This window comes from Pagrus pagrus, assembly GCF_965226575.1.
Source record: "Pagrus pagrus genome assembly, chromosome: 21".
In the NCBI taxonomy this organism is placed as follows: domain Eukaryota; kingdom Metazoa; phylum Chordata; class Actinopteri; order Spariformes; family Sparidae; genus Pagrus; species Pagrus pagrus.
In genome coordinates, this window is record NC_140208.1 from 9,794,920 (window position 1) to 9,819,090 (window position 24,171).

Below are 24,171 nucleotides of genomic sequence, written 5' to 3' on the forward strand. Positions count from 1 at the left end.
TTAAATCAATGGAGGCCTGAACATTATGTTTCACTTTATAATAAAACAAGGCGCACCCTGCGGTTATTCCTACTTTTTTCAACCCTCCCCCCAATATCTCGAACATTATAGTTCATTCCCAAGAAGTGTTGACACTTGAGGTGACTGCCGTTTAAAAATTGATTGGCAAACAGTCAATGATTCTGGCCTTCGACTCGAAAATTTCTTCCCCATGATTTTCTGGTTCATTTATTTGTATTACATTATATACATTATTACATTATTATATGAAAAGGCTTCATACAGTATGGGAAATCTTAACCTCAATGAACCGCTGCTGATCTGAATCTTTACAGAAAAGACAAACTGAACATTGAGGAAGTGGATCTTACAGTGTGAATGAAAAGTCATTTTTGGTAAACTGCAATGCTAAGAAACAAACAGTTCATATTATACCGCAAAACAAAATCACATCATGTCTACTTCATGATTAGGAGGTAATCTTTCTCAAGTTTGGCAAGAACTTCACGGAGTTCAGTGCCAATGCAGCGAGGAAACATATAATTAAGTAACATCCTAATAACAGAGGAAACACACTGTTTTACAAACAAGTAAAAAAGCAGTAAAGAACAATTGTTTAAAGCTTCTTCAGTATTTTGTTATCTCCTCCTTCAATTGAAATAAAAAGCAATCCCACTATCTCTTACACGCCAACGAACTTACTTTGTAAAGTAAAATGCAACGTTCATACGGTCTGTGGCATCAGCAGAAAAAGAAGACACAATCCTAAAGGAAAGTGACACTCCGGCAGGCACTTCTGTATTTGCTGAAGATGATCTTAAGATGTCCGTGGACAGCAGGCTGCGTCTTTCATCAATGCTATGTGATCAGAGGTATATGGAAGTCTGCACTGTCGAAGAGGAGAGGCCTTTTGACTGGAGAGGGATCCTTGTCGGCCTTGTGGAGGAGTTTAAACAGTCCTGTTCCGATATTCATTGGGATCCCCATAATGATGCACTCCGACACGCCTGAAACAGGAACACAGGAAATGTTGACACCCGGTTCGATCGAAGGTTTGAGTGCTATTTCACTACAGAGATGAAGCTTACCACAGACAGAATCCTTCTGTCCGAAGTAGGCGGCGTCGAAGAGATGATCAGCTGTTTTCTCGAAGGAGGCCAGCATGAGGACGCTCTCCTTCATTTTGGCCAAACCGAACCTGGTGATTCCCAGAATCTCCCCCTGCATGGACGGACGACAGTACACACACAGGTGAAATTACCTCTAACTACATCGATACTACGAGGACGTGCTCCAAGGTTATTACTGTTCACACCTTGTAGGACATGAGATCTGCCAGAAGCATGACGTGACGCCGGTCGATGCTCATTCCATGGTTCACCATGGTGTACTGAATCTCGTTGATGATGGTGGATCTAGCAGCCTCAATTCCCAGAGTCTTCTCAACCTAGAAAAATACATGGAAAAGTCCCCGCAATCAATAAAAGTAATCAGTCACATCAGTTCAGGTAAGGTAACTGTGTATTCTACTGTAAAGGTTCAACTTGTAATCACTTGTAGTTGAGGTGGGCTACATTTCAAAAATCACACAGAGAGAGCCACCACCTCCCATGGATATACTTGAAATTGAGATAAAATCTACTTGCAGCCTTCACTGACATTGCTGAATGCTCCACTCAGCAGCGATAATAACTTTTCTAATCGCCCGATCGCTTTGTTGTCAGACTACAGTATGACCTCCGTGAAGCAGCCCAGCAAATTCCTGCTAGTGACTGCCTTTAACCTGCTATGAAATCATTTGGTTTCTGTCAGAGGCTGAAATAAACCGGAGAGAAAATGTGAGCAAGGCTGTGAAACACAAATTAGAGATTCAGATTCAACAGAAGTCTGCTGGTAAGAACAGGAGGGGACATCTGGCAATGTTTGTCATGACAGTCTCCTCATTCATTACCACATGAGGATGGGGGGAAAACACTGGTTTGTTTGCATTTCTGTAAAGTAATAACAATCGTCTTGGGCCTCACAAAGCCTGGGATGCAGCGGCAATGCACCTGCAAAAGTGTCGGGGGGGGGGGGGGGGGACATTTGAATGCGAGAGGCTATTCGTGGCTTTAAAATGGCTACAACCACGCAAGGGAAAAGGTCACAACTGCTGGTTTGTTAAGGTTCGTTTTACTATTAGTGCCCAAAGGGCTAAATTGTCATTTTTAGCGTGTAGTGTTTGTTTGTTCTGATTTTAAATTCTATCCACCTTATTCCTATAAACATAGTTTCTGTTAAAATCATTTACATAATGTCTTAAGAATTCAATAAAAATGTATTATTGGTTTCAACTAAATGAAGAAGTTGGGCGCACCACTGTAAAAAAAAGCACTGTAATATGACAGAGTGATAAAATACAGTGGTAGGCTGTAAGGGTGAGGAGGTAAGGAAAGGAATCAAGGATGCACAAAGTGAAAGATGAGGAGAGCAGCTTGGCTCTGCATCTCTTTTTCTTCCCAATCTCACCTGAACACTAAAATAGTGTCTTGCTGCGACACCTTGACGTGATTGCTGCTGCACCTACAGATCCATACACACATTCTCTCACACAATCTGTCGTCTGTTCAGATCTGAAGCCATGTGACAGATGGAAGACACTGAACCTCAATAAACCCGCATGCGTGCCTCTAATCCAGGCTTAAAATCTCCCTCGGTAGATACCTCATACGTATTATTTGAAGTGGTCCTGCTTCCATTCACTCCGTGCGTCGCCATGACAGATCTCAGGTTGTCCCCCTCCACCAGGAGTTTGTACTTGTTCTTGCCGCTCTGTTCGTCGATGTGAATGACAGCTCGGGCGACCTCTGGGATACCTTGAACCACCACCTTTCAAGTGACAAACGAGAAAGTTTTTAAGCCAGGTGACCTGACGGAGGAGGATGACCCAACTCTGTAAATAACCTACAGCAGCACAACTCCAAGTTACTGTTATTAAGTATTTAATGAGCGTAATTCATTTTGGTCTGTCTTCCTGGACATGCGAATAGCTGAACATTCACTACTGATGGCAGAAAGCTCTATGTGGCGGTAAGCGGGCTGCACAATATGGTCAAAAAATCATTATGCGGCTATTTCGACAGATACTGCGATTGATTCACAAATAGTAGGAAGGATCATTTTTGCAAACAACTCTGTAAACTGTTGCCCCGTTAAATGCAATTTATGTACTAGTGACGTTTCCAATGAATGCTCTTCTTCAGTCACATGGTGATACAAGTGAAAATATAAAAACCATCCATATGAACCTGTGATACTGTATGAGTATCTGAGTAAGCAGAATCATTGTGCAAAAAGGTTTTCATCCATGTTCTCTCACTCTCACTGTGCTGTTGACTTAAAATAGATAATGTAAGACATAGTTTTCATCAATCAGTTTAAGCTTGTGTTTGTCTCGTGCATCCTGGCTTGTTTTTGATTTCAAACATGTTTTTCTCACCTTGGGAAGCTCCTCTTTCAAAGACTGCAGCACGTAGTACATGGAGCTTTTGCTGTTCTCTCGTGGAGACACGCACACGACCGCCTCGCCGTGCACGGCGATGTCTCCTGGCTTCACTCGCAGTTTAGACATGCAGATGGAGTAACGCACCGTTTCTGCATTAACCTGAAAAACGTCAAGGGAATCAGAGGCACGGCTACCCACACACACCGCACACACACAAAAGCTCTCATCTATATTGTAGCACTTGAAAACCTGGTAACAATAAACTGAGAGAGCCCTCAGCTGTAACCCTCACATGAGCTGTAGTATGTGGAAGAACAAAGACTTAAGTGGTGAGTCATATCAACCCCGATATCAAGAATGAGGGTCACAGATGCCTTTTCTATATTATGGCCAAATGCTTTGATGACTCATTTCTAACCATGGAAATAGACGTGAAAAATATCTGTGACATATGAACACATTGTTTCAGTAACATAAGGGAAGCAGTGATACCTCGAGTCGCAGCAGTCTTATTCTTTCCAGGGACAATTTCACCAGAATGAGGCAGTCGTCTGGTAGAAAAACCTCTTCTATGTACTCAGAAATCTGAAGAGGACAACACGAGACCTTGTCTTTATCACGGCTCAGCACATCAGTCGATTAAGTGAGTAAGTTATTATAGGCGTGAAGTACCTCTCCCAGAAGAGTTTTCTCGATCCTTCCCTTCACCAACCTGGCAAAGTCAGCGTCGTCCTCCACATCCAAATGAGCAGTGATGATGGGGGTGCTGAGCGGTGAGCAGAGGACTTTCAATAAATTACTCTTCACACATTATTGTCATTATACGACTTCCTACAAAGCCTGTAGTTGACTTTAAAAGATGAAAACGCTTTTTCTTTTTCTCCTCTGGCACAGGTAACATGAAGAAACATCTCTTTACTTGTATATCGTACCTGATGTTCTTGGAGGCATTGATGATCTCTTTGATGCGAGGGACACCTAGAGTGATGTTCATGGACGCGACGCCGGCAAAGTGGAAAGTTTTCAGGGTCATCTGAGTTCCAGGCTCGCCGATGCTCTGAGCACAAAGGGCCCCGACCGCCGAGCCTGGCTCCATCTGAGCTCTGGAGGAGTAAACACACGAGAAGAGAGTCTCTTAACATCCATTGTTTTCATTTAACTGACAATTAGCGGAAACTTGGCAGATATTATACAAAATGATCATCATCCTAACAGCCTCAAGAGAGAGTCTGGTTTTGAAAAACACCACCCCTGCTGCCAACACATTTTAACAGACTGCTAGTGGCTCTTGGGATGGACTGACACTAAATTCATTACAGATACCCATGGTTCCCATAGGAACCATTAGGAAGCCTTATGACTTTGCCAATCCACTGACTTTTTTGCTTCCTCCTCCATTAGGTTGGCATAAGTGCCTATGTCCTCAACTTTCTTCCTCTCAACTTTCTAAACCCAGAGGCGCATTTTGAACCTCCTTGTCGATAAGTGATAAGTGTGTCTTTGCAGCAAAAACACAGGTTTTGGGTGCGTGGGAACATAAAAACAACTCTGAAATACCTTAATAACTCTTTCCAAACCAATTTAGTCCTCTCAAAAAGTACATGCTCTGTTGACATTAGGAAACAAACAAAACCAATGACTCAAGTGTCTTGTACCTCATGTACTTGTCTCTGCAGGTTTCAAGGAACTTCTCCAGCTGTGTGGGAGTTATGCGGTCCAGTTGATAAAGAACTTTTGGCTGCAACAGAAAGTAGAGAGACAAGCAATTAAGTTTCATGTAAAGCTGAAGGACATTGCTGCTTCGGCACATTAATCCACCGTGTGTGGGGCCTACCTCGCTGGTGCCGTTGTCGTTGATGCCATACTTGTCTCTGGTCTTCTTGATCCTATCTGACATGCTCTTAATAAATTTCTTTATCTCCTACAGTTGAGGGAAGACAATTCAACAGGTTCAGGGGTCGAAAGGCTCATTCATATGTTAGGACAAACCTGTGTGCTGTTTGACACATGAAACACATCTCATGCAGTCGTTATTATTACAATAAAACTGTTGAGAATGCCCAGTAAATCACAACATTACAAAAAACATCAGCAGTGCTTTAAAAAGAGCAGTCAGATGTGAAAGCGTGGATCGCAGCACACCGACAACTTGAATAAAATATTCAACCGTTCCAACGCTCGCCTTCACACCATTCTCATTTCAGTTCAACCACAATCCAACATGCTCTGTCACAATACCTCCAGGTACTTCTCTGAGCCTGTGTCTGTTAACTCCTTCACAAAAGGGAGGGGAAAGGTTCACATGTATTACAGCCTGCACACAATTTACTGCATGGCTTTAAATTCATATAATGACGGTGTTTCTCTGGACTGTAATAACGATAATTATAACACAGTGATAATTGCCATGTTATTCCTCATTATAGCACACTGCATAAAGCCGACAAAGGATGAGGAGCGCTGCATCGCGATGACCACAGGAGGCATATAGATTTTCTCTCTGCACCATTAACCACTGTCACCGTCACTGCACCATCAGTCAGTAAATGCCGAATAACACTTGAGTTGAGACAGTACTATTGAGAAGCACCTAGCTTCCAAAACCTTAACACAAGTTTTGCATAGTTTTCTACCTTTGTACAAAACAGAAAGTTTTATTCTGAAACACAGGTTGGCGTTTTATTTTTTTATGCCTAAACAAACTAAATTAACAAACTCTCTTTGTTTTCATGGCTGAATACATGAATACTTAAAGGACAGCACACGTCGTGTTAAAGGTGCACCGTGTAGATTTGGGAAAGAAGGTTGACGCAAACAAACTGACCTTAAAGGACAGCAAAGTTTCATACTGTTTTACTTTGTTTTTACGTGGCGGACCCTGCCACCTTTCTAGCTTCGAACAGTGCTCTAGGGACATTATTTTCCTCCGAGAACAGCTTGTTTATTCAGTTATGGAATAAATAAATATTGCTGAGATTGAGTTTGAATCTCATCTCATGCCTTAATACATGTGTGGAGGGGATCTTTAATAAAACTAATAAATAGAAAAATACATTTGTGTTGTGCTGAGTTTACCTCCAAGAAGCTGTCCCTGCAGCACAGGAAGTCAGCTCTCTTCATGATAGCATCTGCAGTGAGGACCAGCTCGTTCTGACTGAGTGCCGGCTCATCTGGACAAGTGTAGACCGCCTGTGTGGGGGGAGGGACAATGGAGAGGAATGGAAAAAAGAGATTTTTCATTGCTGACACTGCATAAGCAGCGCTCGCTCAAAAGGTCATCAGTTCTTGATGGCTCCCTCATTCAGGGTTAACACCTCCTGATAGGCGATTCTAATTGCATCTGAAGTGACTTCAGCCTCAGTACAAAAAGAAAGTGACCTCACAATCAGTATCGCTCATATTTATTCTGATCTGCATTTACTTGCAGGTGCATGTGTTGGCATTTATCGCAACATTTGCTTGTACCGTTAAATGTGGGACAGAGAGATTAGTGACAGATTTCTGCACTTTTTTTCTTTTTATTACCGTTTGTGCAATTTGAAAAAAGAAAAAAGGCCTTGCTGAAAACAAATTAACATGCAGCAGAGGATTTTCCTGCTGAGCTCTCCTTCCCTGGGATCAATCTCCTCTTGCAAACAGGCTTCTGCTATTAATTACCACACTCACTGCGGTAAACACAGGTGGCAATATACACTAACGGCAGCCTGCTCATCACACCATAATAACGACATAACACAGACGCCTAGAGACTAGAGTCAATACATTCTTAATTACGGTTATAAAAAGGCCCGATTCTTGCAGTTGTGACAAATTCAACTGCCAATAGACAAGCGTTTCATTTACTGTTCATCATGAGGTAAATGTTGATTGCACGATGTAATGGCTATAGAATAATGATACCTTCAGCGAGTAGATTGGTTCCCTATCAACTGTGCATTCACTGAGTAATTTTGTCTGCCATGGGGCATGAAATCTCCTGGGAAAATGAAGACTGACTGGCGATCCACACAGGCTGGCAGCCTGAAACCATTTCTATCTGCTTTCACGTCTCCACTATGGACTAAACGAATGTATAAACTAAACTGTTCTGTGTTATTGGTGGTTGTGAGTCTGAGTAAAAAAGAAACACTTCAGTTGGAAACGCTAGGGGGGCTGAAGTTGTTGGTTTCCACTTTAAATGCGTCTTCAATTCACAAACATAACTGAGGACGTTGTCTTGCTGCGTTATCTGGTTTAAGTTTTTTATAACATTGGCCAGAAATACAAAAACTTGCTTGCAAAAAGTGCTTAGGATTTTTCTTTTTATGCCCACGATTCACTGGAGGTGAGACGTGTATGGAGGAAGCTCGTTGTTCATTTTGCAGCTGATCAAAATCAATGTGCATCGAGCGTCAGCGCAACAACCTTTTCAGAGCATGCCGCCCACATTACCCACAATGCAACCGAGCCACTGAGTAACATCATTGGAGGCAGATTCAATTAGATTACATGCCGCTTCCTCTGGAGCCACAAAAGGCTTTATTCCACCCTTTTACATAACCAGTACTCCGCAGGCCTGTAAACATGTTTGATGTGTAAAATTGTGTTACCCTTTAATTTGGGAGTGATGGTTTTCATCCTGAAGTGCCTTTAATGCAACAACAAAAAGATGACATCTATGATGTAGAGGATTGAGCAATGAGCAAAGACCTGGAGGTGAATCTAATCCATTAAAATAGCCTAGAGATCTGCGCTCCTTTAACAACACTGTTAGCCGGAAAATCAATTCTAAACCAGCAATCAAATTACTCTGCCAAGACGACCACTTTCCTGCAGAGAAAATCTATTAAACTTCCTGTAATTTTATCCAATTAACTCAAATGATGCAAGATTTATTAGTAAAAATGATTTTTTCCAACTATTCAGCTTCCTTGTTTCAATAAGGAGCTTTGCTGCTAATGAGCAGCCGCTCTGGCTGGCGGGAGGCTTCTCGCAGTGGGAATCTACTCTATATATACCGGTATTTGTTCTCCCACAGCGCTGGCACATTATACTGTTACACAGATGTAAAGTTCTTCCCTACAGGAAGCCCCTCTGAGACAGAGAAGCATTTTTAATATATGTCCATTTTATGGTACAGGGCTGATGACAACCATCCCTTGTTCAATCCAAGTATTCACTGATTCAGGATAGGTTGGTTGAGCCTGCATCAATGAAGGAAAGACTTCTTCCTCACTCTGGAAAGTGAACGGATGACCTTCTGGTCATGAGCGGCACCTCTCCAGATTTGTTTTATCATTTCAACTAGAGAACACCAACTTTTTAGAAATCTTTTTACATACTGAAAGGTTTTTTTTGTGTGTGCTAATTTTCTTGTGTGGCCTGTCTTCTTCCAGGTCACCACAGTGGGGTGGTGGCCATGTGACTCAGCCTTGCTCAGTCGTCCTCCTGTTAAAAAGGTTTTTTAAAGTTTTCCCTGAATCGAATCGTGGGTCTAAGGACAGAGGATGACGTTCACTGTACAGATTGCAAAGCCCAAGGCAATGCGGGTGTTGTTTTGGGCTTTATAAATAAAACCACAAAGAAAGAAAATGCGAGGCCAAGCATGTCCATAAACTGTTCACTCCCGATTAAACTCACTCGAATGTTGTCCAGGACTCTCTTGAACTCCAGCGGCTCATCCTTTCCCTCCATGTCAGCGGGGTCCAGTCCATCGCCGCCATAAATAAACTGGATGATGTCGCCGGTGGAGCTGCGAACCGTCAGGTCGTACTGCGAGCACAAATCCTCCAGGGACTTCACCAGACGCCTCTGTCCGGACAAAGGTGAAAAAGTAAATTATCTGCACCGATAACAAATGAATGAAATTACTCACAATCCACGTATTTATCTGAAACTTCACCGCAGATGCAACCCTGTGAGAATTTACTGATTTGTCATGTTTTTGTCTCTCTGTCCTCTCAGCCTCACCAAGGGCTTCTTTTCACTGGATTGGGTTGAAATTTGTCCTGAACATCCAAGAGACCCTAAAGAAATTTAGCATCATGTATTCATTTAAATAGTTGTTCCTGAATGGTTCCAGTGATCTCTGCTAGTTTTCACTTTGCTGAAACAGAAATTTGATTCTGTGTACACATAATCTAGTTAAGTCACATCTAGAAGTTAAAACATTGAGCGCCATCTTACCAAAATAAAGCTTGTGGATTATCTTAATTTAATTAAAAAGGTCCTAAATGCCAAATCGAGCACCACTAGTGGTCGCAGTTCAGCGCCAGCATCCTAGGCCAAACAAACCAACGTGTCGGCCACAGCCCCCCCTCTCCCTTCACTCCCAAATAAAGTTTCCCTTTTGTGGACCATGTCAGGTGACGATTGTAAGTACATTAGGCAAGCATGAGGATGTATCTTGGCTATTATTTGCTTCAGTAACTAGCAGAGTTGGGAATGAGAGTCAGGCTGCATTTGCATGAAAATACTAATAGAAGTTAGATAGGTAGGTAGGTAATAATAGGAAGTGAAAATGGGGTCTTGACTCTGGTGTTTGTCCCCAAAAGTGGCAGAAGACGGAACACACACAACTCTGCTCGCTGTGTCTATAAACGGGGCGGTCCAAATGCTTCCAAAGGGAGGGGGGCACATGCACGAGTGGCCAGAACGGCCGTCTAAAACAAAAAACAGAGCAGCTCAATAATAATAACAACAACAGCAACAGAGAGGGAGTGTGATGTCACTCTGCTAACGACGACTTTACTCCACTATATCCTTCCATAGCAAAAAGTTGTTCCCCGACATCGAGTGAGGCTAAATGTTATTATATATATATTGGCCCTTTAATTCAAACTTTCATGGTTACATTCAGGGCTTGTCAGACTGTGTTGACTACAAGGTTTTCAAGTTCGTTATGCCATGTAAAAATACTTTTCTGTCAAGATTTTAAATCATCATCATTTTTTATCACCGATTTTTATTATTTTGATAATTATTATTTTCACTAGGTGGTATTTGGAAGGCCAGCTTCTTTTATACCATTTTATATAATAAAACTGTTTATTTTGGAGGCCATTACTGCACAGAGCATTTTTCAGTGAAGGGCACTGTGGGTCGGCTTTGTGGTATAACGTTATTAAAGAGCGTAAAAGACAGATCGAGTGCATGTCTTCCTCAGGATAGTGATGATGTGTGGGCATATGTGAGGTTTAATGTCATATCCTTGAAGGGTAATTATGTGATGATGCATGTTAGTCACTTTCTAAAGACAACAGCGATTATGAATATGTGTTTGAAGAGGTCTCTGACACAACCCCAACCCCTTAGCTACCCTGATACAGTAAGCCTGTGTTTGGCGTCTGAGACGTTTCTTATTCCAAAGCAAAGTTTGAGCTGGATTTTATTTAAAGAGCAAAGAAATATCAGAAGTGATGAAGAGATCGCTGTTATTGTTGCTCAACATGTACTTTACTGGACTAACAACACAGGCCTTAAAGACACACACTTCCGTTCAGCTATGTGGCGTTACCTGCATGTATCCAGTCTCTGCAGTTTTCACAGCAGTGTCCACGAGACCCTCACGTCCAGCCATGGTGTGGAAGAAAAACTCTGTGGGCGTCAGGCCAGAATAGAAGCTGTCGGCCACAAAACCTTTCGCGGCAGGCAGCTGTTGAACGAGCAAAGCAAGTCTTTTAATTATAATAGAAATGTGACTAGAGTTTTTATTGTTGTTCTGCAGTTTTGATGTTCTTTATCCAATCATTTCATTTGTTTTTCCTCTTTACATGATCCTTAGAGATACGAATAGACAAAATAATTGAAATCAATCAAAGAAAGTCTGTGTGAACCCTTGATGTGACATCACATGGTGACGATATCATGTGACAATTAATAATGCAATAGAAAAAGGAGACATCTTAGCATGTCTTAGCACTTCCCAACAAACAATTTCAGAATACAATGTGTATGCTCCCCTCGAGGAACACAAAGACAATTGATTACAGTAAATAAATTGGATCTTACCTTTGAGTGCTTTTCAAAGTGAGGCAGGGATCGATTCTCAAAGCCGTCGGGCACTCTTGAGCCACTTATGGCCTGCTGGCCAACACAGGCAATCATCTGAGAGATATTAATAAAGGATCCTGTATGTAGCCAGAGGAGACAGATTTAAAGGTGAGTCACAGTAAGAACACCAACAAAACATGAATCTTATCAAAAGTACAAGAAACATGCGCAAAGTTTCCCAATTTAGCATCCATTTGAGCAGAAGAGTGGAGCTGATTTTATCTGTATTTGAAGAGCTGTTTGGTTCTGGGGAAAAAGGCCTCCAGATTACTGACAATCTTAAGGCTGCCGCTGCTGCTGCCGTGTCCTCGGCCTTCACAAAAAGGTCTTGTACTAAAAGAAACACGTAGCAAAATGAAGATTGAATTTTTAGCGAGCTTACCCTTGGAGCCGCAAAGAGCCATTATCAGAGGGCTGTTACTCTTGTCGAGCTCCCTGAGACAAGCGCTGCCGGCTCGGTCTCTGATGACGGACAGCTCTCTCAAGATGAGCGCCTATCAACAAACACAAACAAACAAACAACTTTTATTAGGTCCAATAAATGTTTTTATCCACACGGACCAAGAGGCGCGTGTTATGTGAACTCAAGATTTCTATCTACTTCCTTTTCAACTGCATGAATACGGCCATTTCTCAAATAAGCTGAGTGCTGGAAGATGCACGTGGTGTACTCGCCAGCGAGGCCACAATTACTGCTGTGCCACAAACCAAATCTAAAGCACTTGCATAGATGCTAATAACAAAAAGTCTTTATACGTCTAAGGTGTAGTCGTGTGTTGGGGTGCTCTTTCAGCAGCTGCCTGCAGATAAAGGTTCTATTCAGCTTCTATTCTGGCCTTGTTCTGTGTGGGTCAGCTGGAAAATCTTGTCTGTTTAAGGTTTATTAAACATCTACTGTTTTGGTGGCATTTACACTATTAGCCAACTAGTTTTCTTCTTGCACTACAGATCTGCTCAGCTGCTGAAAGGGAAGTAGAAAGCTCATCAACTAATTTGTAAACTATTCTATTAATGACAGTGTTTGGCCTCTATTGAGGTCAGAGTGTGTCACACAACTGATGAGTCACCCCTGGTGTGAATGTGCCATATGCGGGGAAGGTGTCAATTGCAAATAAAGGTGTTAAATGAACCCTTACATGTGTTGTGTTGTGGCACATGGCTCATTAAGTGATGTGTAGCAGCGAGGATCCAGAAGACATGTATAAATGTATAAATATATGGCGTCACACTCACCTCCAGAGTCTCCTCCGCCGTGCAGCCGGGCTGCTGCTGCAACTTTCCCGTCTGAAGGGCTTCGATGTATTCGTCACACTTCTGGTAACCATCATCCAGCAGGTCCTGTTTGGCCTTCAGCAGACCCTGGCCAGGTGTCACGTCACCGATGCCGATAGAAAACCCGCGGTTGGCTGAATGACGGGGTTAAGAAAAAGCTTCAATCAATATCTCTATGGATTTTCCAGTTAGCAGAATTGCTAACTGTAGACAAAGGGTTTACAATGACCTACTACGAATCAAACGGATCCTAACTAAATATTTTTCTGGGTTTATTTCTGCTTAGATTGACAGATATCTCAGTTTATAGTTCACTGGAAGATAAAAGTTGACCACCTACAGAGATAAACAGGAGCGAGTCTTGCCAGGCGGGACATGGCATTAGCGGCCTCCAGCTGTCCCCAGTCTCTCAGCAGGATGTAAAAGATGTTCTTCTTGGAACCAGATCCCAAGGTGCCCTTGTCCATGCTACCACACATCAGCTCGCTGTTGTGGATCACCACAACTGGGAGTGAGACAAGGGAAAGTGATAGGAACAGACGTCATTAGATCTCAGAATAGAAAGACGACCAAGGTGAATACAACACAGCGTGGGAGCTCGCCTGAAGACCCCTGGTGCATTCTGAGAGGGTTGGTGAAGGCTGAAAGACCTTCAGTTTGTTTTTGTTTTTTTTTAAATTATAATTTAAATCCAAATGGGCATTAACACAATATTATCATTAACAGACTTCAAATTGGGTCCATTGAGATGATAATGTTTGCATTGTCCGAACTGATGTTTCATAGAAACCTGATCAAAAACTAACAAAACGTGTCATTTAAGTTTTTTTTATACACGTAAAGAGTTTTGTCTAACGTATGGCTATGCAAGTTCAGCGCATTAAACCTTTATTTTTGATGTGATTTTGTTGACTTTTTAAATATTTCATACCACCCTGATAAATAACTGTATACAAGCTCTATGTTTGCATTGCAGGAAGGAGTTTACAAACTTGTCAAATGACAAATCACCTTCAAAAAAAGTTAATAAAGAAAACAGACTGTGACAATTTGCCGATTCTTTTTGACACAAACTTAATTGAAAACAGTACAAACACAATATATTTAATGTTTTACCTCATCGACTTCATTGATTTTTGTAAATATAGGTTTATATATGTTTCAAAAAGTCGGGACAGGGGCAACAAAAGACTGAGAAAGTTGTGGAATGCTCCAAAAACCAAACAGGCAAACAGGTTTGTGATTGTTTTTGATCTTGAACTATAAAAGTGCATCGATTGTAATATGACTGACAATACACGACTTTGTTACTGAAATGTTTTTCGTCTCTTTGCATGTTTCTGCTGCTGCACTTGAGCCTATGTTGTGAAAGTCTTTTTCAATTAAAGGTTATAAACTGACATTATATAGAACATTAAACTTCATGATGTAGCCAAATAAAACCTTTTAATATGATGCATTTAGTGGCAGCTGTACTGAAGAAACTCACACGAGTCGTTGGAGCAGAGATCCTCTCCCTTGCCGCTGTACTGTTTGCCCTTGGTCCTCAGGTTCGCTTTGACCGGACATTCTTTACTCGGCTTCAGAATCATGCTGAAGATCTGTTTGCCCGTCCACAGAGACATGGGCTGATGGACACACAGCACAGCACAATGTCAGCGGCAGGCCACAAACAAAGAGTTATGCAACAATGTCACAACAGCGATGTACCTTCATTACAGCCGGGCGGGGGAGAGAGACCCTGACTTTTTCATCTTTGCCCACGAGAATGGATGCCACGATCTGGCAGGCTTTTGATCTCTCAAAGAAGGTGTCCTTCAGCGTCAACAGGTACGCTCCTAGGAGGGAGAAATATTCTTAAAGGTTAATGGAAATGAAATACACAGTAGCTGTTGAAATATGACTGAAGTGCTCCCCCATCAGGTGGAAAAACAGAAAATGGTTATTGATTCTTTAAATATCTTAAGCACTTAGGCAATCAGTGACCTGTTCAACATACATCGTATGCTTTTCCAGACACATACATGTGCTGGAAATGACAGTTTTCCCTTTCATCTGTGGTAAAGCTCCTGGAGCCTCACATCATAAAGGAGCACTGTGATTATCTGTCAAACATCAAGGCACTAACCTGTTAGAAAGTCCTGAATAGCAGCAATCAGAGGTTCGCCATTTCTTGGAGTGACAAGATTAGCTTTTGTCTGGAAGGAAGGAGAGTAATTTGTGTTAAATTGCAGTCAATTTCCAATGAACAATACAGTTCCTACAGGCAGCTTTTCATTGCCCAATGCCTGCACTACTGGATGCGTTTGTACTGTACAAACGTGCGTTGTGATGATACATACACCCATCAGGACGAGGGCCTCGGCTTTGGCTTCTTCTGTCTGAGGAAGATGAAGGTTCATTTCGTCGCCATCAAAGTCGGCGTTGTACGGGGTGCACACGCACTCGTTGAACCGGAAGGTTCTGTGAGGTTTGACTCTGGCCTGTGAGTGAAAACAAATGTCATGAATAAAGACGCAACAAAGACGAGACTTACTTTATGATCAGAATAAAGACCGAATACAGGAACACTGAATAAAACAATTTTAAACTCTGGAAGTATGGACAGACGGATTATTTAAAAAACTGGAAAATTTAGTAATTTATTTCGGTTTACTGGGACAGATGATGGAAAATTTCAGGCGCAGATAATAACTTCAATTTTCTATTTTGTTGCCATCTGTCACGGATCTCTGTGCCTGATCAGTGCAAAACAGATAATTATTTCTGCTCAGTAGATAATTTAAGTTATTATCAGAGCATAAAAGTATAAATAGATTCCACATTTGCTTCAATTTTCCTCCTGTTTTTTCAGGTTGTCATAGAAAGTAATTTCTTTTCATTTTTTTCTGATCAAGAGATAAAAACAGTGACTTTTGGTCTCTGCGCTGAGCCTGAAAATTACTTTTGCGAGCAAACCGCGGAGGGTTCATTCAGAATAATGATGAGATGTGATCAACAAAAGGGAATATCAAAGGGCCAAAGTTATTTAATGCAGGAGAGGAAAATATTAACAACGAATGACTTATTCAAATGGGATAAGTTATCAGGGGACCTCATGTCATTTAGAAATTAGAGAGGGAGCTTTTGTGATGTAAATTACAATGTGGGCCATGATGCTGAGCTTGTGCAGAGACGGCTGCCGATTGAAGAGGACGATGTCTCCGTCTATCAGGTGCCTTTCCACCACGTCACCAAACCTCAGCTCCTGAGCGATCTTCTCACGGTTTCCATATTTTAAAAACCTGACAGAAAAAGAGGATTCATGTTATGTGCTGATCCACGTCAGGTAAGCTGGTTTTTAACCTGTGGGCAGAAGCAGCCATCCTCACCTTTTCATCTGTGTGTGACGGTTCTGGATAAAGTTGGCTCCGGGGTGAACTTCAGGACCGTTACGGACGAGTTTCCTCATTAGCTCCAGATTGGCTTTGTTCACCTGTAATATAATATCAAATTTAGATGACTTCAGTTCTGTCATGGAAGTGGTTGTTCAGTGTATTTGTTGTAGCTGTGGAGCAGGGTTTACCCTCTCTGGGTACGTCAGGATTTTGGCTACGTGCACGGGGACAGCCACCTCGTCGATCCTCAGGTTTGGGTCGGGAGAAATAACAGTTCTGCCAGAGAAGTCCACTCTTTTTCCTGAGAGGTTTCCTCTGAAACGACCTGATTTTTTACAGTAAATAAATCAGTCAGTCTGCGATTAAAAATGTGCACTTTCTTCTCCATATTGAATGTTTTATACTGTCCTGGATTACTTTATTCTCTACTTTACCAAACTGAAAACTGGTGAGTTAACAGATTTTTAAGAAAAATGAGGCAATGTCGCAGGTAAAAATCAGTCTTGGGAGGTATATACAGTAGGGGTTGTATCTTCTTTCATTTCCCAGATAATTGTGAAGATTGCGTCCATATTACAGAAAAATATATTTACCTTGCTTCCCCTTGAGTCTCTGCACAAATCCTCTTGTCCATTTCTTAGGTGCCATGTTGAGGGGGATGCCAGAAAGCTCACTGTTGATGTAAAGAGCGCACTGCAGCTGGAGGAAGTCCCAGTCCTCCATGATCATCTGGGTCTTCGCCCCCGTCATCCGATGCTAAATACGAAAAGAGTTTGTGAATGTGGGCCTTCTCCGTGAAAAATTAGACATCTGAAAACTTTTGTTTGTTTTTTTAGAAAATAAGTCCTCTAAATAGGCAGCATTGAAGGTAAAGGAGATATGCCCTCATGCTGAGATGACCCTGGACCCAGGTTTTGCCCTCTGGCATTATTGTTAAGAAGCTGTTTGCTCAGAAAAATGTGATTTTTTCTAGCTGGAGGCTGGTGGAAACTGAAATAATGTTGGGATGAGGGATGATGATATTGGTAGCTTGTAGTCAGTTGGCCCACCACAGCTCATTATTTTTAAATAAGACCCTTATTTTAGTCTGAAATACAGTCTTCAACGAGAAGTCTTCTAAGACCCTGAGGATATCCTGTACAGGATACATCATAAGTAGCCACTGTCAATAACAGATATGAACCTTTTTGATGACATCGTTGAGGAAGATTATCTCGGTCAGCTTCATGGTGAGGTCGTCCTCGTTGGTGCCCGACTTCAGGTCGCTGACCACAGAGGGTCGTATGCAGAGAGGAGGCACCAGGAGGCGGGTGAGGATGAGATCGGCAGGTTTCCCTGCCTCGGGGTTCATCAGCAGCAGGGAAATGTCTTCTTGGGGAATCCTCCTGAACATGTTCAGCACGACCAGAGGGTTCAGGTTTTCCTAGAGAGGCAATGATAATCAAGAAAGATGAGGCCAAATGAAGGCTTGTATTTCATGAGACCAACCATTCAAAGTCAACTTTAAACAGTTATTGTGTCAGTAAGTGAATAATACTGCAGTTTGATACCCGGCTATATTTCTGCTGTTCACAACTTGCTATGCCACACCTAATGAAACCAGCTGCACAGTGTGAAAGAGCGAAAAGGTCACCTGTGCTCTGGTCAGCAGAGGCTCCATCACTTTATTGTGCTCGATGGCGATATCAAAGGACTGCATGAATTCTGACACAAAAGGATCCACAACCTTCTTGGTCGTTTTGTACTTCTCGTGTATGATCTTCAGCAGGCCGCACTTTTTCACCGGTCCTAAAGGGTAAAAGAGACACTTGACTCAAACTTTTGCCTATTATTGCATCAGGATGGCTGCCACGAGAAGTCAAAAAGTAAATATCAGCGATGAGAATATCTCTTTTCACCATTGAAAGCGGCACAACTGAGACAGATTGTCCTTTTGCGGCATTTGTCAGAGATCTTCTTCTTCAGCCCTCGTTTCTGGAGATAGGCCAGGTTGGGCCTCTTCAGTTGATCCGTGAACTGCAGTTTCTCCTCTTTTGTCAGCATGATGCTCGAGCACGTCTTGCAAATCATCTGGAGACATGACAAAACACCACATTAGACTGAGGGAACTCTATATTCTCAAAACCAGTCTATTCTACCTGTTCTAATTTTGACAGTCTAGTGACACCCAATGGAAAAATGGTATTACTGCTTGCTGCATTTAACACGAAGTCATCTTTTCAACCAATATCAATGCTTCTTCTTGCACAGTGTGGAGTATGAGCCTTCTGATTACATTCTGGTCTCCCTACTGATTATGCTAAGCAACTCATTCAATAATGTGAGTCTACAAATGACCATCTTAAGTGGACATTATTTCATTTGTTTATTTATATCCAGCCTTTTAAGACCATGTGTATCTGTGTCATCTGTTATGCAAACTCATTGACTTATTACTTGACTGTAAACTCACCTGTAAAATCCCTATGATGGCTTTGAAATATCCGACGTGAAAACATGGCAGCTCCAGATCCAAGTAGCCGTAATGTCCCAAGCAATCTGCCAGATTCTTCCCACATGTCAAACAGGGTCTGTCCTTCTCACTGGTGCCCTGCAGGAAGCATGAGGACAGAGAGATGAGCCTAGAAGCTATATGATGTCATGCTTCATATCAGAAATGGATGATAAAATTAGACGACGTAATACTACTTTTTATGTGATTATTCCTTCAATGCGTGTATATGACTAATTGTTAACCCTGTGCAGTTATGCCTGCATCAGTTTGATTATGATGGCTGACTGAAGTACAATTTTGAGGTACTTTGTAAAGAGTATTTCCTTTGTCAGCTACGTAATACTTCGTCTCCACTACATACATTGCTAGTTGCATTGCAGATTCAGATTATGCAGTGTTGATAGGCTTTTAATTATGACGTGTTACCTATCAGATATTATTGTGGGTGGAAGATTGAGTGAGAGGATGTCGCATCAGAGCCAAAGTAACACATTTATTAATTAGTTTTATTTCATCGGCAATCTGCAAGAAAACGCTGAATATCGGCCCCGATAATCAGTGAGGACTGATAATCGGTCTACCCCTACTACACAGTGTACAGGAGTGTGTTGTCATGTGTTCGAGCAGCAATAAAGTGTGTTTGCTCATGTCATACCATACGGTGGTCCAACACTCCATAGGACAGAGGAGTGTGTTTGGTGTCTTGACTGTACAGATTCTTGCTGACCACCTGGATGTGGGCCTGCTGTCGCATCTGCTCAGCAGATTTCATCCCAAAGCAGATGTGGCTTCTGTAAACAAGTACAAACAGAAAAGCAAAGGAAAGGTTACCTTACAGTTCAACTGAAGATAACAGGCTACTGTCTGCTTTATTGTCTTATCAGTATTCCTGCTGCAACACATTCTTCTATAAGTGATAAACAAGTTACTTCAAAAAACATCTAACTGACACTCATTTCAGGTTAATGTATCCTCTCATCACCCCACTATCCGTCATCTAAATGTCTTGATGGACACTCGTAGCTACTGTGCAGATAAAATAAACAGCAGCTCAACTGTTGCATTTTGAACAGTTTGACATGAATTTCTTTGCATACCATGCAAAGTTAGCTGACAGTTCATTACCGTATCAGAACTACAACAACTTAACTTTAACGCCACTAAATTACTTAACACTTTGGTAACTTTAGTTCTACTGTATCCTCTTTTATATGAACGTACTGAACAACTTGTCAACATTAGCCACTTTGCAAGCTGTCTGACACTGGCTAGCCGGCGAGCTAGCTAGCTAGCTAACTAGCTAGCAGTTTGTTGTACTCACATCTTTTTGGCCACATCTGTCTCTCTGAACTGCTCCTTCACCATTTTGGCAGTTTTTCCTTAACAAATAGCAACACGACTACTTTAATTTTAATTCTGTCCTCATGTCCAGCAGGCTAGGCTTCACTTGTGACCAGCACGCTGTCACTTTGCTGTCCCATGTTGTGGGAATGCTAGCAGCCAGCATGCAATGTGTTGATAGCGTGTGAGCCTCAGCGGCGCTGCCTTCACGGTCGATCAGTAATCTAGCGTTTTTACTCCTGAATGATCAAAAAAGTTGACAGGGTGTGACTTTCTAGGAGCATGGATTACAGCAGTGTGGTGTCCCCTCCTGATGGTAAGTGATCAATATAATATTTACATCATGAACTACTTTCTCCTGTAATCACGAAATAAATGCATGTTGGATTTATTTTGAGGTAGCAAAGAGTAATTTTATCGTATCTTCTATTTTCTTATTATCATTTAGAGACAACCCCAACGAAAGCGTAATCTGCAACTAAGCCAACGAAAACCCGTATTTATTTATGACTGGGTTTGTAGAAGTTTCTATTTTACGATAGTACCCGAAGGCAGCACAAGCCCATGCACAACAACTACCAGAAAGAGAGAGAAGGGAGCACGAGCACGCTCAGTGTGAAGTGAGTGCTGACACCTAGCGGCCAAAATGTGTCATATTTCCATAGAGGTTTGTGTTTGTTAAATCCCTTAATCTTCAACAATAATCACTTAAATAACCCTAATTAAAAAATGCAACTCTTTCATGCATGAATAACTGATAGATCCTTTTAACATCAGACAACCAGACGGATAAAAACAACCTTTTCTGACTGAATAAGATGTAAAAATAATACTTTTATCCAGATTTTCATAATCATTCATTTTTCTTTTAGCTCAGGAGGTAGAGCGGGTTGTCTAGTAATCGGAAGATCGCTGGTCTCGAATCCCCGGCTCTCCCAGCTGCATGTCGAAGTGTCCTTGAGCAAGATACTGAAGCCCAAATTGCTCCTGATGAGCAGTTGGCACCTTGCATGGCAGCCTCTGCCATCAGTGTATGAATGTGTGTGTGAATGGGTGAATGTGACAAGTGTTGTAAAGCGCTTTGAGCGGTTAGTAGACTGGAAAAGTGCTATAGAAATGCAAGTCCATTTACCATTAAAGTCTGGACTGGATATATAATGTCAAATATTTTATTTATCTCTAAGAATAAGAGTGAAAAGTTGTTCCATAGGTAACATCCCTTTTTTTTTCCAAGAGCAAGTATAGCAGACTGATGCCGCCACTTTGAGCGTTAAGTGCATAGCTAGATTCAGGAGGCAGTTAGCTTAGCTTAGCATAAAGACTGGAAGCAAAGAATAACGGTGATAATTGGTTACACACATAACATAAAAACATAACTCTTAACTATTTCTGGGGGATTTCTTGCTGCACCAATAGAGAGTTGTATAATGACGAACAAATTATCTTTCACCTGGTGCAGTGACAGATACCATACCAGTAAGCTATATTAGGTAGCCGACAAGGTAACGAGATCTAAAATGAGGGAATAAGTAAGTAACAGTCAGGAAACTTATACTGTTGTTAATTTTAATTAGGCTAAATTTAGTTTTTTAACTTTGGACGCAGTGAGGCTAACTATTTCCACCTGCTTCCAGTCTTCGTGCTAAGCTAAGCTTACTGCCTCCGGGCTCTAGCTCTGAACATAACACACAGACATCAGAGTGGTATAAATCTTCTCATCTAATTCACATCAAGAAAGCAAATAAGTGCACTTCCTGACAAATCGATTGCTGAGGCTTGTTATGGACGGGTTTCACAAAAAGGCTGGAATCGATGTGTCGTCAGAGGGGAGAAAGGAGACTAGTCTTCTTATGGCTCGGGGTGTTGCCAAGTTGCATAGCTCAGGGACGCAGCCAGGAAGCAGCTTTATTTCTGAGGGGTGTGTTTACATTATATCTGCACTGATGTTATATGTGCCTCATTCAAAAGACATCACTGTAGCCCCAGTGGGTCAGATATCTGCCGCAGTCTGAAGTCTTACCTCTAGATGGCACCAAATGCATTCCCAACAGCTGGAAAAAGGCTTAGAGAGAGAGGAGGTGCAGAGACTGAACCAACCTTTGATACCTGTGTTGTTTCATGCATCGGCTTGGAAGCACTGATGGCGACAGATTACTTCCTGATGAGGACTTCCTTCCTCAGCGCGCTTGTGCTGATTAATTGTCCTGCCAACTTGTAACCACCGACAGAGAAAATTACCTGGCTGGATCTGATTTTCCAATTTCTAATCCTGCTGCCACTTAGATCTACAAAGGCCTCTAATTAAACCTCTAATATTGTATTCAACATGGCCTGTGCTTTCTAAAAACCTGTCTGAACGAGCCCGGTGCCTTTGAAACCTTTGCATCAGGGGACTCGTAAGTTTGTGAGCGTACAGATGTGTAAATATATGTAAAGAAGAGTATAAGGAACGATGTTGAAAAACACTTAAGGGACTGCTGCAGTGCTTTTCAGCATGATCCTCCCTGAGAGTGCCTCTTGAGCATCCCCCATGTAGGATGCTGTGTATCAAATACAGCCGGCTAATCGTCCAATCATGAGTGTACGTACACACAGTACTCCCTGTGGAGGAATTGAATATCTCAAGACTGCTCAGATCGAGGGAAAACTGGGTCTCTCCCAGGAGTGGGGATCCGGGGGATTTGGTCACCATCCCCGTGCTCAATACAGTATTAGATTTAGATTGAGGAAAATGCTCTCAGATGAATTAAAATTCCCCCTTTTTTGCTGGAGCCCTTAGGGTGTGTGATGATCTGATAATGCCCTTTGCAGTTCCCCCACCAGCTCTAGAGATTAATGTAATTATAGGCACCAGTTGCAGCGATCTCTAGATGATTTTTTTCTTCTTCTTCTTCGATTAATTGACCAATCATTTAGCCAGAGAGTGGTGAGAAATGGCAATCAAATGCAATGCTTGACCTCGGGGTCAAGATTCAAATGCATTCAATTAAACAGAGAAAAAGAAGCATGTTAGAAGCTGAAACGAGGGAATGTGTTTTTGCTGGATGAATTAGTCGATTAATCAATCATCAACATTATTTTTCTGTTAAGCGGCTACTCAATTAATCAAGCCCTGCACGCTTTAGAGTACAGAGATGATCAGAAAGCCCCTCAGTCCTCCTCCTCTTCTTCTTCCTCTTCTTCTTCCCTCATTTGATCAGCGCGCCATGCTCTCCTAAACACTCCGGTGTTTACTCTTCATACCTTTTACATTATGCAGAGTGTATTTGCAGATCAATGTGGCCCACCATCTTTGGTGTAATTAACATGAGTAATTACTGTGCTTAATTTACAGAGCCACCCAAGGTTCATAATGGGGCTGCAAAACATTGACCCATGACAATTGATTGATCCCTCCCTCCTTTAAAACCATGCCCCTTGCTAATGACTAAGTAATGAGCAGATAGTGTGTGTAGAGCTAGGGTGGCTAATACTGCTTTCACTCTCCATACCCAGATTGGCTGCTTCTCCCCCTCTCCTCTTCCTCCTCCTCTTCTTCGTACCATGTTTTCTGCAATGGTGTCAGCTCCTCGCTCAGAGCCCCCCCACCTCCCCCCTACTCCCTCTTTCCTCCTCCATCGCATGTGTGTGTTTGCCTGCACGCATGTTGTGCGCACTGGCTCGGTAATCAGCCACACAGACTCGCCTTTGGTGGCTGGAGACTGATTCAATATATTCCACCGGGTAATTTATGCAGAACTAATTCTCTACAGGAATGGAAGGGCTTGGAGGAAGGCAGAAAGAGAGAGGGAGAGAGGAGAGGAGGGGAGGGAGAGAAATGCGGAGAGGAAGAAATCTGTGGTGAAATAATTATCCCCGGTGTCACTGTAGCAACATTCTGTGAAGTTGATGTCAATAAAATATTGAGCTACACAATCCATTTCAATTTCACCTCAAAAAAAAAAAAAAGATGCTGCAGAGAGGGGTCGGGGTGGCTGCAGGGATGGAGGAGCGCCGTGCGCGCACAAACACGCGCGTTTTTTTTTTTTTCCAGTCGAGGCGGTGGCTTGACGACGTGTGCTGCTTACAGACTTGGCTGGGAAGCACATCATCATCGCCCGTAGTCATTTAACTTGTCAAAACAGCAGGGCTCCGTGTCTCCTCATATTTGGATTTAGTGGGTTTGAATTACT

General features: G+C 42.1%; 1 protein-coding gene across 1 annotated transcript; it reads right to left on the reverse strand.

Annotated features, from left to right (window-relative positions):
• Nucleotides 1-201: 201 nt before the first annotated feature.
• polr3a (polymerase (RNA) III (DNA directed) polypeptide A) lies at nt 202-20,173 on the reverse strand. Its single transcript, XM_084342836.1, has 31 exons — nt 19,980-20,173; nt 19,314-19,449; nt 18,617-18,754; nt 18,063-18,234; nt 17,798-17,952; nt 17,348-17,587; nt 16,758-16,920; nt 16,353-16,489; nt 16,159-16,262; nt 15,930-16,071; nt 15,130-15,270; nt 14,916-14,985; nt 14,498-14,625; nt 14,277-14,415; nt 13,128-13,292; nt 12,749-12,921; nt 11,898-12,009; nt 11,474-11,592; nt 10,980-11,117; nt 9,104-9,274; nt 6,560-6,673; nt 5,319-5,405; nt 5,140-5,222; nt 4,417-4,587; nt 4,157-4,250; nt 3,977-4,069; nt 3,479-3,643; nt 2,704-2,868; nt 1,316-1,447; nt 1,089-1,221; nt 202-1,007 (listed from the first exon to the last, which is right to left on the reverse strand). Exons 1-31 carry the CDS (start codon nt 20,021-20,023, stop codon nt 859-861), a joined length of 4,173 nt encoding a protein of 1,390 aa, XP_084198962.1. The 5' UTR covers nt 20,024-20,173; the 3' UTR covers nt 202-858.
• Between the last annotated feature and the right edge of the window lie 3,998 nt (nt 20,174-24,171).

Coding starts and splice junctions, on each gene's coding strand:
- polr3a (XM_084342836.1), bottom strand. CDS start 20,023: ATGGTGAAGGAGCAGTTCAGAGAGACAGATGTGGCCAAAAAGAT. Junction 19,450..19,979: donor ACAGATGTGGCCAAAAAGAT/GTGAGTACAACA, acceptor ACTTGTTTACAG/AAGCCACATCTGCTTTGGGA. Junction 1,008..1,088: donor ACAGAAGGATTCTGTCTGTG/GTAAGCTTCATC, acceptor TTCCTGTTTCAG/GCGTGTCGGAGTGCATCATT.